This window comes from Pocillopora damicornis, chromosome 9 (genome assembly GCF_964200805.1).
Source record: "Pocillopora damicornis chromosome 9, jaPocDami1.2, whole genome shotgun sequence".
NCBI classification, from domain to species: domain Eukaryota; kingdom Metazoa; phylum Cnidaria; class Anthozoa; order Scleractinia; family Pocilloporidae; genus Pocillopora; species Pocillopora damicornis.
The window spans coordinates 20073106-20088287 of NC_142678.1; the positions used below are offsets into that span (position 1 = coordinate 20073106).

Sequence of the window (15182 nt, forward strand, 5' to 3'; positions counted from 1 at the left end):
TCAATCGCGATAAAATTGTAAAACTCTATTTCTACATCTAACTTTCGCAGTGCGAATTAAGTTATACCTTGCCGCAAGAACCGCTATCGTTTATGACAACAACCGTATTTCGAAAGCAGCTCCGAGAAGAGGAGTAGGTCTTTCTACTGTATATTTGATATATTTCTTTATTGAGAATATTGAATTCATATTTCATTTATCTTTGATTGAACTGTTTTCTGTTATTTTCATAGCGGCTAATAGAGGTCAGAGAAAATGCAGCCTTCCTTCCAGGGCTTGTGGTCCTCATCATCGAATGTCTGGCCAAAGTCATCCTTAATATCATCACCATTGTTGTTTTTGTGAAGAAGAAGCGTCAGCTACAGCGGCGGAGTACATATTTGATCATCCACCTGGCGATGGTCGATCTCCTAGTGGGTGCAGTCTCTGGGCCGCTGCAGATTAAAATAAGAATGTCGCGGCTCTGTCCTCTATGGAATAACAGACGAAAGACTATTTGGTCTTATTATTTATCTTATGCATTTGTACAGTTATTCTCGTTCACTTCCCTAACAAATCTTATCGCTATTTCCTTAGAACGGCTACACGCAACATTTTTTCCATTCAGGCATCGCTTTGTGAGGAAATGGGTTCATGGAACCATAATTATTGTCATTTGGTTAATAGCTGTTGTTAGCGAGGTCGCTCAAATTTTCTTAGAGGGAATTGCTAATGATGTTGTAATTAACTCTTCTTTGTATATTCTATTTAGTGTAGTTTCTCTATTTGTTATCTGTATTGGCGTATTTTTCGTATGTAACACGTGGTGTAGTGATATTGAGCCAGAAAATTTAGCCATTGCAATCACATATAAGTTGGGAGTCCTATGTTACAAAAAGGCTGATTAGTTCAAACAAGGAATTTTTTTCGGAGCTTTCTCGAATTATGGCGGCTAAAACAATGAAAAATCCGTATCGCTGACAGACAATGAGGTTCAAACTTTGCTAGAAGAGGAAGAAAACCAATATACTAAAAGAAAACCGAAAGTTGCGTATTCAGTGGCTTTGGTGTTAGCATTTCTCTAGGCTGAGAATGAAAATCGACAACTCAAGATTTGCCATTGGCCGATTTTTGCCGTTGGCCGATTTTTGCCGTTTACCTGAAAGAATTCTTCTGTCGGTAAGGACAAAGTCAATAAATGAGAATGTTTTAAATTGAAAATTACGACCATTGTTGTTTTTGTGATTCAACGCATTTTTCCATCTTAAGAGTCAGCACCAACGCACTCTACGATTGTTATTCGAGGATTGTCGATTCATTTATTTTCATTCATTAATGAAGTCGGCTTTTCTTCCCAGTAAAGGGCTATTGTGTTTATATGATAAACAAAATAATACATGGTTGCTTGTAGATATGGAATTTCTCTTCTCGTGCTCAACTCGAAGAGAAATTCCATATCTACGCGCGCCCATGTATTATTCTCTATTTATCATGCTCCCCCTCCCCCACCCCCCACCTCATTCGAGAGAAAGTAAGGCAATATAATCATAATTTCTCACTTGAATTGCCTCATTGTGTATATATTTCCATACGTTTAAAATACAGCCTTCAAAAGTTTGGACTCGTTTATGTAAATTATGTAAATGAACAAAAAAACCGGGACAACATCGTCCCAAACAAAACAAAGACTCTAGGAGCCAAAAACACCTTCAAGCACTAAGCTTTGAATATCGCGTACTGTCTTTGGATTTTATATGATCTGGGATTTGCAATATGGTTAGGCGATACGCTCCAGTCTCCGAATCGTTCTGGCTAAACGTAGACTAGTAGACTCATATAAGAGTTGCAATTGACTAACGATAGAAACAGTACAAACATCTAAACGATAAGAATGAAAAGCAATGCATTTTGTCGCTTTTAGAAAACTAAATAGCGATACAAATGCAACGATTAGTGAGCTTCCATTCAGTTTTCTTTCTCTCTGAGTGGAAAAAAAGTAATCGAGGATGATGACTGAGATAGCCTAACCAGCAACTGCATAGATAACTAAGAGAGAAATGAGATAGAATGGGGAACACATGATAGGGTCTCAAAAATAAACACATAACTGCAGCTGCTTGCCATCAGAGGTATAAGAACCACCACTTTGATTGTAGCCGATAACCAAATTATAAATATTTGTTGTTTTTATTGCTACGGGGGAAGGCAGAACGTAGAGTCAAATGGCAAGTATTAAAAAATCGGAATCATCATGAGGAGAGAATACTACCTTTTCCCACCGGAGTTAGAGTTAAATTAAATGCAAATGCAGCGGTAGATCAAAAGAAATACACGTCGCCGTGTTTTTTTATTTTCTAAAGTTTTGTCGGCTGGATCATTTTTCCCATTTAATATTATATATTCTTAAGTACTAATCAACAGCTTTTAAAAAATTCAACTCTATGATCAAGGAAATAGCTTATCTCTGATAGCATTTTGCAGTTTGACAACGATAAAGTAACGTACTCATTCCATATCAACGCAAATCAGGTGTATACTTCCATCCAAAATTCAGTTCGGTTGCAGTCAAATTAACATACCCTAATTACTTCGTTTATGATCCCGCCTGTGAGATTGTGAACGTGGGGCTGTCAATAAATGTCTTATTCATGAGAATATTTTTAACTTAAGATATGAAATTACAACTGTATTAGTTTCAAAAAATTACACCGTGGAATTTATGACGATACTCTTGAAGTTCTGTTCAGTAGGTTTGCTTTACTTATGACCTACCTTGCAAGAAACTAAAGTCTTAAATATAGAAATTATAACATTAATATGATAAAGTTGGTGATGTTGACTGATGACTAATTATTTTAGCTTTATACTTTATCCCTACAATCTGGGTCTCATTCGCACTCTTGTTGATAGAGCCTACAAGATCAACAACACATGGTTGGGTTTCTACGAAGACATCAAGAAACTTACTGAAATCCTGAAAGGGTTGTCGATCGGTACCTCACGCTCACCCGTGATGAGTGCGATCCCCCGGTCTCCGTTTCAGACACAACTACTAACTTTTATTTTAAATCACCTTACATTGGCCCTTTTTCTTTTGTCGCGCAAAAAAGGGTTCGCCGATTTGCTAAGTGTTATTGTAACAACATCGATATAAAGTTAGTTAAAATAGCCGATATGTTTGGTGTGAAAGACCCTCGTGGGCTCCGTACGTGTGTGCTTTACGAGTTTTTATGTGCGGACTCTAATGCCTGCTATGTCTGCGAAACCCCTCGACATTTATCCACACGCGTAGGTGGGCACTTGCAATTGATCAGTGATTGCATTCTCAAATTTTCAGACATTTACATAATTCTCCACAATGTCGCACTCTTTGCTCTGATGAGTATTGTAACATCTTAGATCACGCTGCCACAACTTTTCAACTTAAAATCAAAGGAAAAATTATTATTAAATGAAAAATCGACTAAAGAAGTTTTTTAAGGAAAAAAGAAAAATTTTTGAACCAAATTAAAAACATTAAAAAAAATATGCCTCTTATTTTAATTTTGAAATGTTTTCTCAGCCAGTTAAATCGCCTTCTTCTGTGATATAACTTCTCCTGTAAACATCAAAAGCTTTCAAAACTGTATTCAAGGTTTCTAAAAACTATTCATCGTCATTTATTTGATATTCAAGTATTGATTCTCCAGACGAAGCTGTTGTGCCGGCAGTTTGGTGTTACATAGATACGGAACTTTCTTTGAATTAACGACGTACAGGTTTAGAACAGTTTATCTGTTGTTCCTGTCCAGCTGCACTCAGAACGTCTTACGACAACTAGATATCATATGTCAATCATTTGGAAAGTTAAATTCGAGTTGTGATAGTGGTGTGTTTATTCTCTATCACTATTCCGTGGCGTGCTGTTTCTCATTTATTCGGAAAACCGCCTTTGGTCAAATTTGACTCTAACTCAGTTTTTAGGGGATACGAAGAACTTCGTTATCAGTCAGGTAGGTTCGTAAGATTTCATTCGTTTACAAACTCTAGTTTTGGTGAGATGAAGTAAGCCGAGTTAAAGTGGGTGGAGAGAGTTTATGGAAAATCCTTTAGAAGCCTGTGGAAAATTCTAGAGTTGTACTCTTATTTCCTCCTTCTAATGCTTATGAAACGGTTGATGAATTGGAGACCTCTTGTGAAAAGCCTGTTCCTTCTCAGCCTTCATTACACGTTCGTGACGAGACGATGAAAAAAACAAATTACAAATGGACCTCCTATTTAGTCTAACAAATCGTTCAAAGCCAGTTCACTTGCCTGCTTCAATGATATAATTTCTCCCGCAAAAACCAAAAGCTTTCAAAGCTCCATTCAAGGATTTTACGAACTCTTTCTTTCCACTCGTTTAATGTGCTAATGTTATTCTCTATTCAGCTGTTTTGTGGGTGGATTTACCACCATACAGGACGTTAATCACAATAACAATCGTGGAGTTTAGGCGGATGTCTCTATCTGTAATTCTTGTTTGGCTGCACTAAAAATGCCGTTTTCCTTTCAGCTATTATCAGTCATTCATTCGGGAAAACTAAATTGGAGTTCTAATAGTGATAAGTTTAGTCTGCATTGCATTCTTCCTCAGCATGCTGCTTTCTTTTGTATTTGAAAACCGCCCTTTCCGCATTCGATTCAAACTCAATTCGTTGAAAGGATAAAAACACTTTCGTTATCATTGAGGTAAGTTCAAATATTCTTAAGATTCGTTTGCAAATTCTGCCTTCGATAAGATGAGGAAAACTGAATCAATATGGACGGAAATGTGTTATTGATAATCTTAATAATCGTAACGCGTCGAAAAAGATATCTTTCTCCAGCTTGTTGCTTATGATATTGACAAAGGAAGAAATTTATCCGAAGCGAGAAAAGACTATTACTAAACTTCTGGGTGTAGAAAATAAAACATAATAGATGCTTTTGCTTTTAAGAATGTTCGTTATGTTTCACCGTACCTACAATTAATTTGTCCTTGAAGTTTTCGAGGCGGTAACAACAACAACCGTATTTCGAATAGCGGCACCGAGAAGAGGAGTAGGTCTTTCTATACTCAGTCTTTCTGCTATATTTCCGGAAGATCTCTAAATTGTTTGTTGCCATCTGTCTTTGGAGGCTATAAATTTCATTCAAGCAACTGAGATCACTCGTGGCAAAGCTTTCCGCTTATTCAGTGAACATCAAAAAAGTTCATATTATTATATTCGTCTTTTTCGAAAGAAAAAAGAAATGAATAGGCTGAATGATTAAATTTCCGGGTATGAATGTCGCATAAAGAAACACGAGGATCAGTTTTAGTTAACAGACGAAACTTAGTTGGTCAAAACACGTTAAAAAAAAAAACAAAAAGCAATAATTGACATATTTCTTTATTGAGAATGTTGAGTTCGTATTTCATTTTATCTCTAATTGAACTGTTCTCTGTTATTTTTATAGCAGCTAACAGAGCTCAGAGAAAATGCAGCCTTTCGGCTCAGCTTCAGAGTGCATTCCATGGTTTGTGGTCCTCATCATCGAATGTCTGGCCATAGTCATCCTTAATATCATCACCATTGTGGTTTTTGTGAAGAAGAAGCGTCAGCTACAGCGGCGGAGGACATATTTGATCATCCATCTGGCGATAGTCGATCTCTTAGCGGGCGCAGTCTCTGGGCCGCTAATTATTGAAAAAGTTGTAACGTTGTTTTGTCCGCTATGGAAGTACAGACGAATGACTCTTTGGTCTTATTATCTATTTACTGTATTTACAAATCTATTCCCGTTCACTTCCCTTGTAAATCTTATGGCTATTTCCTTAGAACGGCTACACGCAACATTTTGTCCATTCAGGCATCGCTTTGTGAGCAAATGGGTTTATAGAGCCATAATTATTGTCATTTGGTTAATAGCTATTGTTATAATAGCCGCTATAATTTTCTTGTTGAAAATTGGTTATGTCGAGGTAATTAATGCTTACTTGTATCTCCCATTTTATGCAGTTTCTCTATTTGTTATCTGTGTATCTTACATCCTCGTTGTTATCAAAGTACGATGTAGTCGTCATCCTCAAATCCATTCTAGGTCCAAAAGAGAAAGAAAACTGACGGGTACTGCGTTTATCGTCTCACTTGTATCGTTACTTTGTTTTCTACCATCGATAATATATGTAGCAAGTTTGGCCCTTTCCCTAAAGTATTTCTTGAATATTCATATTCATATAGCTGCGTTAGTTCTATATCTAGCTAACTCACTTGTAAATCCTATAATTTACGCTCTTCGGATGCCAGGATTCAGAGAAGGTTTATTACAGGTATTTTACAGGAACCCAGACCTTTCTAACACCCCAGCAAACCTGCCACTTCGTAACCTTAGGAGAGCGTAGATTAAAGGTAGGAAAACTACTAGCATTTCCATTCTATGTTTTGGTTTCCATTAAAATCTTAACATTTGTAAAAAAAATACGCAGGAGGTATACGAACAGATAATTGATACAGTATAGTTTTGCATTGAAATAAAAACAGTTTAATCAACTTTTTATAGGCCCAACGTTGTGATCACTAGCATAACAAATCGACTTGAACCAAAATAAATGTGACTTTTAGTAAATCCGAGATGAACAACTCAGAGGGACTCTCCCACCCCCTCCTCCACCCTCCCCCTCCCCCACACAGAGATACGCAAGCGCAGTAAAAGTATTTTTCCAAGATGGCCGACAATGATTGAGCTTTTGCCGATTCACACGTGTGGGAAGCGAACGCAAATACTGGCTCAAGAAGATGTGCCACTTTGGAACTTAAGAATATCTCGGATAAATGGTTGGAAAGGACGCTTGAATTTGATATGTTCAGGCAGCGAGTATTTATATTGCTAAAAAAGATTTTGTGCCATCAGTTTTCGCGTTCTTACAAAGTATACTTAGGGAAGGAGAACTGAAATGAGGAAAAAAGCCGAGCTTCTTTTTGCAATGGAGGCGACATAAAGGTTCAGCTTACATAAACCAATACCTTGTTATTTCATTCAGACCGAAGAAACTGAATTCTGTTGTTATCGTCACTGACAATCCTGGCAACTGGTTGTGATAAAAATTGCAATTCTGATCTAAGCTGACTAGCCCCATCCGAATCAAGTGACACCTTGCCGCAAGAGCCGCCATAATTAATGACCTCTGAATTTGACACACAGCCCCCTGCAACCCGCCTCTCAGGGAGAAAAATGTTGGTAAACCGTATTTTTTCCAAACCTGTGTTTATTGATTTGGGTTGAAATATTCACTTTATCAGCGATTCACCCATTTATGGAGACTTAATAAAAACAAAAAAACAACAACAAACAAAAAATAGATAAATGAGTTTCCACAAGTTCTTCGAAACCGACCAGAGTGAATAATCGTGCACTGAGAGAGTACTCCATAGTTCTGCAGTTCCGGTTTAAACAACTCCTTAATTCTGTAATGCTCCCTTATCCCCAGTCCCCTTCGAGAGCAAGTACGGAAATATAAGTCCACACTTGAATTGTTTCATTATATATATACATTTCCATACGTTTAAAATACAGCCTTCAAAAGTTTGGATTCGTTTATGTAAATCATGCAAACGAACACAAAAACTCCGGGACAAAATCGTCTCAAACAAAACAAAGACTATATAGGTCAGAACCACCACGTTGTGTAGGCTATAACCAAATGATAAATATTTGGTGTTTTTATTGCTGCGGGGAAAGGCAGAACGTCGAGTTTTCAAATGGCAAGTATCAAAAAAACGGAATCATCACGAGGAGAGAACACTATCTTCATCCTCGGAGTTAGAGTTAAATTAAATACAAATGCAGCGGTAGATCAAAAGAAACAAACGTCACCGTGTTATTTTATTTTCCAAGGTTTTGTCGGCTGGATCATTTTTCCCGTCTAATATTATATATTCTTAGGTACTAATCAACAGCTTTTAAAAATTCAACTCTATGATCAAGGAAATAGCTCATCTCTGATAGTATTTTGCAGTTTGACAACGATAAAGTAACGGATTTAGTCCAAATTAACGCAAATCAGGTGTATGCTTCAATCCAAAATTCGGTTCACCCGCACTCAAATTAACATACCCTAATTACTTCCTTTATGATCCCGCCTGTGAGATAGCGAACGTGAGGCTGTCAATAAATGTCTTATTCATGAGAATATTTTTAACTTAAGATATGAGATTACAACTGTATTACTTTCAAAAAATTACACCGTCGAATTTATGACGATACTCTTGAAGTTCTGTTCAGTAGGTTTGCTTTACTTATGACCTACCTTGCAAGAAAATAAAGTCTTAAATATAGACATTATTACATTAATATGATAAAGTTGGTGATGTTGACTGATGACTAATTATTTTAGCTTTATACCTTATCCCTACAAACTGGGTCTCATTCGCACTCTTGTTGATAGAGCCTACAAGATCAACAACGCATGGTTGGGTTTCCACGAAGACATCAAGAAACTCACTGAAATCCTTAAAATTTAAAGAATCTTTTTCTAGCCCATCTGGTTGAAAGGGTTGTCGATCGGTACCTCATGCTCACCCGTGATGAGTGCGATCCCCTGGTCTCCGTTTCAGACACAACTACTAACTTTTATTTTAAATCACCTTAGATTGGCTCTTTTTCTTTTGTCACGCAAAAAAGGGTTCGCCGATATGCTAAGTGTTATTGTAACAACATCAATATAAAGTTGTTTTTTCATCTTTTAAATAGGCGATATGTTTGGTGTGAAAGACCCTCGTGGGCTCCGTACGTGTGTGCTTTACAAGTTTTTATGTGCAGACTCTAATGCCTACTATGTCGGCGAAACCCCTCAATTGATCATTGATTGCATTCTCAAATTTTCAGACATTTACATAATTCTCCACAATGTCGCACTCTTTGTTCTGATGAGTATTGTAACATCTTAGATCACGCTGCCACAACTTTTCAACTCAAAATCAAACGAAAAATTATTATCAAGTGAAAAATCGACTAAAGAAGTTTTTTTAAGGAAAAAAGAAAATTTTTTGAACCAAATTAAAAACATTACAAAAATAAGCCTCGTATTTTAATTTTGAAATGTTTTCTCAGCCAGTTAAATCGCCTTCTTCTGTGATATAACTTCTCCTGTAAACATCAAAAGCTTTCAAAACTGTATTCAAGGTTTCTAAAAACTATTCATCTTCATTTATTTGATAGTCAAGTATTGATTCTCCAGACGAAGTTGTTGTGCCGGCGGTTTGGGTTCACATAGATACGGAACTTTCTTTGAATTAACGACGTACAGGTTTAGAACAGTTTACCTGTTGTTCCTGTTCAGCTGCACTCAGAACGTCTTACGACATCTAGATATCATATGTCAGACATTTGGAAAGTTAAATTCGAGTCGTGATAGTGGTGTGTCTATTCTCTATCACTATTCCGTGGCGTGCTGTTTCTCATTCATTCGGAAAACCGCCTTTGGTCAAATTTGACTCTAACTCAGTTTTTAAAGGATACGAAGTACTTCGTTATCAGTGAGGTAGGTTCGTAAGATTTCATTCGTTTACAAACTCTAGTTTTGGTGAGATGAAGTAAGCCGAGTTAAGGTGGGTGGAGAGAGTTTATGGAAAATCCTTTGGAAGCCTGTGGAAAATTCTAGAGTTGTACTCTTATTTCCTCCTTCTAATGCTTATGAAACGGTTGATGAATTGGAGACCTCTTGTGAAAAACCTGTTCCTTCTCAGCCTTCATTACACGTTCGTGACGAGACGATGAAAAGATCTTTCTTTGTACAACATTTTCCAACTTCATCCCCTCTTGCCATCTCTGTTATCATATTTACACACATCGACAATCTTTTACAAGTATGTGGAAATTTTATAATTTTAGCTTCTTTTGATTCTTATAATACGATTAAGGCAATTGAGATCTTTTGTATAAAGGCTTTTGATTATTCAGAGCATATTAAAGGAATGTTGTATTGTTGAAAAAAGAGGAAATTTGTTTCAAAATGAGAGAGGGACTGAATTATCAAACTTCTGAATATGTATATTGCACCAAAAAAACGGAACATGAACATGAGTCAAAATACAAAAGAAAGGTAGCAAATATAATTCTGTTGTTATGGTCACCGACGATCTTGATTGGCGATTAAGCGCGATAAAATTGTCCACTCTATTTTTACATCTGACTTTCGCAGTGCGAATCAAGTTACACCTAGCCGCGAGAGCCGCCATAGTTTATAACTTTTCGAGTTTACCCAAACTCCTTAAAAAAGAAAAAACAAATTACAAATGAACCTCATATTTCTAACAAATCGTTCAAAGTCAGTTAACTTGCCTTCTTCAATGATATAACTTCTCCCGCAAAAACCAAAAGCTTTCAAAGCTCCATTCAAGGATTTTAAGAACTTTTTCTTTCCACTCGTTTAATGTGCTAATTTTAATTCTCTATTCAGCTGTTTTGTGGGTGGATTTGCCACCATAAAGGACGTTTATCACAATAACAATCGTGGAGTTTAGGCGGATGTCTCTATCTGTAATTCTTGTTTAGCTGCACTAAAAATGCCGTTTTCCTTTCAGCTATTATCTGTCAATCATTTGGAGAAACTAAATTGGAGTTCTAAAAGTGATAAGTTTAGTCTGCATTGCACTCTTCCTCGGCATGCTACTTTCTTTTCTATTTGAAAACCGCGCTTTCCGCATTTGACTTAAGCTCAGTTCGTTAAAAGGATAGAAACACTTTCGTTATCAGTGAGGTATATTCAAAATATTCTTAAGATTCGTTTGCAAATTCTGCCTTCGATGAGATGAGGAAAACTGAATCAATATGGACGGAAATGTGTTATTGATAATCTTAACAATTGTAACGCGTCGAAAAAGATATCTTTCTCCAGCTTGTTGCTTATGATATTGACAAAGGAAGAAATCTATCCGAAGCGAGAAAAGACTATTACTAAACTTCTGGGTGTAGAAAATAAACATAAGAGATGCTTTTGCTTTTAACAACACTTTTTAAAACACTTTCGTTATCATTGAGATAAGTTCAAAATATTCTTAAGATTCGTTTGCAAATTCTGCCTTCGATGAGATGAGGAAAACTGAATCAATATGGACGGAAATGTGTCATTGATAATCTTAATAATCGTAACGCGACGAAAAAGATATCTTTCTCCAGCTTGCTGCTTATGATATTGACAAAGGAAGAAATTTATCCGAACCGGGAAAGACCATGACTAAACTTCTGGGTGTAGAAAACAAAAAATAAGAGATGCTTTTGCTTTTAAAAATGCTCGTTACATTTCACCGTACCTACGGTTAATTTGTCTTGAAATTTTCAAGGCGGTAGCAACAATAACCGTATTTCTATTTCGGCACCGAGAAGAGGAGCGGGTCTTTCTATTAAGTCTTTCTACAATATTTCCGGAAGATCTCTAAGTTGTTTGCTGCCATCTGCCTTTGGAGGCTATAAATTTCCTTAAAGCAATTGAGATCACTAGTGGCAAAGCTTCCCACTTATTCACTGAACATCGAAAACGTTTTATATTATTATATTCGTCTTTTTCAAAAGAAAATAAATGAATAGGCTGAATGATTAAATTTCCGGATATGAATCTCGCATAAAGAAACACGAGGATCAGTTTTAGTTAGCAGACGAAACTTAGTTGGTCAAAACACGTTCAAAAAAATGAAGCAATAATTATTGACATATTTCTTTATTGAGAATGTTGAGTTCGTATTTCATTTTATCTCTAATTGAACTCTTTTCTGTTATTTTTATAGCAGCGAACAGAGCTCAGAGAAAATGCAGCCTCTCGGCTCAGCTTCAGAGTGCATTCCATGGTTTGTGGTCCTCATCATCGAATGTCTGGCCATAGTCATCCTTAATATCATCACCATTGTGGTTTTTGTGAAGAAGAAGCGTCAGCTACAGCGGCGGAGGACATATTTGATCATCCATCTGGCGATAATCGATCTCTTAGCGGGCGCAGTCTCTGGGCCGCTAATGATTGAAGACGTTGTAACGTTGTTGTGTCCGCTATGGAAGTACAGACGAATGACTCTTTGGTCTTATCATCTATTTAATGTATTTCAACTTCTATTCCCGTTCACTTCATTTACAAATCTTATGGCTATTTCCTTAGAACGGCTACACGCAACATTTTGTCCATTCAGGCATCGCTTTGTGAGCAAATGGGTTTATAGAGCCATAATTATTGTCATTTGGTTAATACCTATTGTTAGAGTAGCCGCTATAATTTTCTTATCGGAAATTGGTTATGTCGAGGTAATTAATACCTACTTTTATCTCCCATTTTATGCAGTTTATCTATTTGTTATATGTGTATCTTACATCCTCGTTGTTATCAAAGTACGATGTAGTCGTCATCTTTAATTCCATTCTAGGCCCAAAAGAGAAAGAAAACTGACGGGTACTGCGCTTATCGTCTCACTTGTATCGTTACTTTGTTTTCTACCAGCGATAATACATATAGCATGTTGTGGCCTTTCCTTAAATTATTTCCAGAATGCTCGCATTCATCTGGCTGTGCTAGTTCTATTTTACGCTAACTCACTTGTAAATCCTATAATTTACGCTCTTCGGATGCCAGGATTCAGAGAAGGTTTATTACAGCTATTTTACAGGGTCCCAGACCTTTCTCGTATCGCCTCAACAAATCTGCCACTTCGTAACCTTAGGAGAGCGTAGATTAAAGGTAAGAAAACTACCAGCATTTCCATTTTATGTTTTGGTTTCTATTGAAATCTTAACACTTGTAAAAAAGAGGAGGAGGAGGAGGTATAGGAATAGGTAATTGATACAGTATAGTTTTGCCTTTAAATAGAAACAGTTTAATCAACTTTTTATAGGCCCAAAATTGTGATCATTAGCATAAGAGCTTGACTTGAACCAAAATAAATGTGACTTTTAACAAATCCGAGATGAATAACTTAGAGGGACTCTCCCACCCCCTCCCCCACCCACATTGATTGTGTGAACACGGAAAACAATTTTTTTTTGGTTTTATTGAAGAGCACTATACGCAAAGGAAAGCAATTCAAAAATGTGTGAATAAAAAGTAAAAATCGTATTTACAACCTCTGGAATAACCACAGTTTTTATATGGACGGGAGTGTTTTACCGGGAAATAAAACACTGACGTCCACTATCGTAGTATCAATACGACCACCACATCCAGGAACCAAGAGGCGTATTTTTCGTATGTAACACGTGGCGTGGTGATATTGAGCAACGACGACACGATTCGGGCCTCTTTAAACTTTGCTAAATGAACTTGGTTTGTTTGTTGTTTGGAATATTGATTGGCAGCAAGATTCATTAAGGTAAGTGACGAAGATGTAAATCGGCATTTCCCGAACAACATGAGAAGGAGAAAACCTAGATATCTTCTCGCCACCGAGTAAAATTCTAAGCTTATCTACCAGTGAGAGCAAAAGAGTCCCAAAACGTCGACCTTCTATTTTATTTATCATTTTTTATGAAATGAAGACAAAACGGCTCATCATATAAAAAACATTGCCAATTTTCAGGTGAAAACGTATTCAGCCCTGTAATTATAAGTATGTCATTCCACGGAAGGGTCGGAAGACTGGTTCACACGTGCGACACAAATGGAAACGCAAACGCAAATGGAAATGGAAGCGAGTTCACACGTCCAACGTAAATGCAAGGAAAGAGAGATACGCAAGCACAGTAAAAGTATTTTTCCAAGATGGCCACAATGATTGCGCTTTTGCCGATTCACACGTGTGAGAAGCGAACACAAATACTGGCTTAAGAAGATGAAAATGTTTTTATTACTTAGGTAGACGCTTGCGTTTGCGTTTGCATTTGCGTTAAGTGGTTCACACGATCAATTTCTTGCATTTGCAATTGCGTTTTGCTGAGGTCTCCTGGTGTGATTGATTGACAGAGGGAGGTGCGGGTACTAATCCTATTACTCTCTTAGGAAATTAATTAAACTTTTTAGAGGCAGCACAATAGAAATATTATACGTACTTCAAATCGTGTATGTAATAACCCAAGTCAATGTGCCACTTTGGAACTTAAGAACATCTCGGATATATGGTTGGAAAGTTCGAAGGACGCTTGAATTTGATGTGTTCAGACAGCGAGTATTTGTATTGCTAAAAAAGATTTTGTGCCATCAGTTTTTTGCTTTCTTTCAAAGTATGATTAGGGACGGATAACTAAAATGAGGAAAATAGCCGCGCTTTTTTTTTGCAATGGGAGCGAAATAGAGGTTCAGCTTTTCATTCAGACCGAAGAGACTAAATTCTGTTGTTATCGTCCCTGAGGAATCCTGGTAACTGGTTGTGATAAAAATTGCAATTCTGATATAAGTTAACTAGCCTAATCCGAATCAAGTGACACCTTGCCGCAAGAGCCGCCATAGTTAATGACTTCTGAGGTTGACACACAGCCCTCTGCAACCCCGCCTCCCAGGGAGAAAAATACTGGTAAAGCGTATTTTTTCCAAAGCTGCGTTTATTGATTTGGGTTGAAATATTCACTTTATTAACGATCCACCCATTAATGGAGACTTAATAAAAACAAGAAAAACAACAACAAACAAAAAATAGATAAATGAGTTTCCACAAGTTCGTCGAAACCGACTAGGGTGAATAATCGTGCACTGAGAGAGTACTCCATAGTTCTGCATTTCCGGTTTAAAACAACTCCTTCTTTAATGCTCCCCTGTCCCTAGCCCCCTTCGAGAGCAAGTACGGAAATATAAGTCCTCACTTGAATTGCCTCACTATGTATACATTTCCATACGTTTAAAATACAGCCTTCAAAACTTTGGATTCGCCTATGTAAATTATGTAAATGAACACAAAAACTCCGAGACAAAATCGTCTCAAACAAAACAAAGACTATATAGGTACCGAACACCTTAAAACCCTATGCTTTGAATATCGCGGGTTGACTTTGGATTTTATATGATCTAGGGTCTTGCAAAATGGTTACGCGATACGCTCCAGTCTCTGAATTGAACCCTGACAGAGCGTAGACGAGAAGACTCTTATGAGAGTTGACTAAAGATAGAAACGGTACAAATATCTAAATGATTAAAATGACAAGAAATGCATTTTTTCGCTTCTAGAAAACTAAGCAACGATAAAAGTGCAACGATTAGTGAGCTTCCGCTCAGTTTTCCTTTTCTTTTGAGTGGAACCAAAAGTAATCCAGGAAGA

At 37.0% G+C, this 15182-nt stretch overlaps 2 protein-coding genes across 2 annotated transcripts; both read left to right on the top strand.

The window, feature by feature from the left end:
* Positions 1-5313: 5313 nt before the first annotated feature.
* Positions 5314-6484, top strand: LOC149040562 (uncharacterized). The gene has a single exon (XM_089182481.1). The coding sequence runs from the start codon at positions 5462-5464 to the stop codon at positions 6362-6364; it is 903 nt and encodes a 300-aa protein (XP_089038607.1). The 5' UTR covers positions 5314-5461; the 3' UTR covers positions 6365-6484.
* A 5282-nt stretch (positions 6485-11766) lies between these two features.
* Positions 11767-12901, top strand: LOC113674538 (histamine H2 receptor). Its single transcript, XM_027191013.2, is given in 1 exon segment — positions 11767-12901. A coding segment is annotated over 1 exon segment (906 nt). The 3' UTR covers positions 12673-12901.
* The last annotated feature ends 2281 nt before the right edge of the window (positions 12902-15182 follow it).

What these genes read in the sequence shown, in the direction of transcription:
- LOC149040562 (XM_089182481.1), top strand. Translation starts at nt 5,462, where the DNA reads ATGCAGCCTTTCGGCTCAGCTTCAGAGTGCATTCCATGGTTTGTGGTC.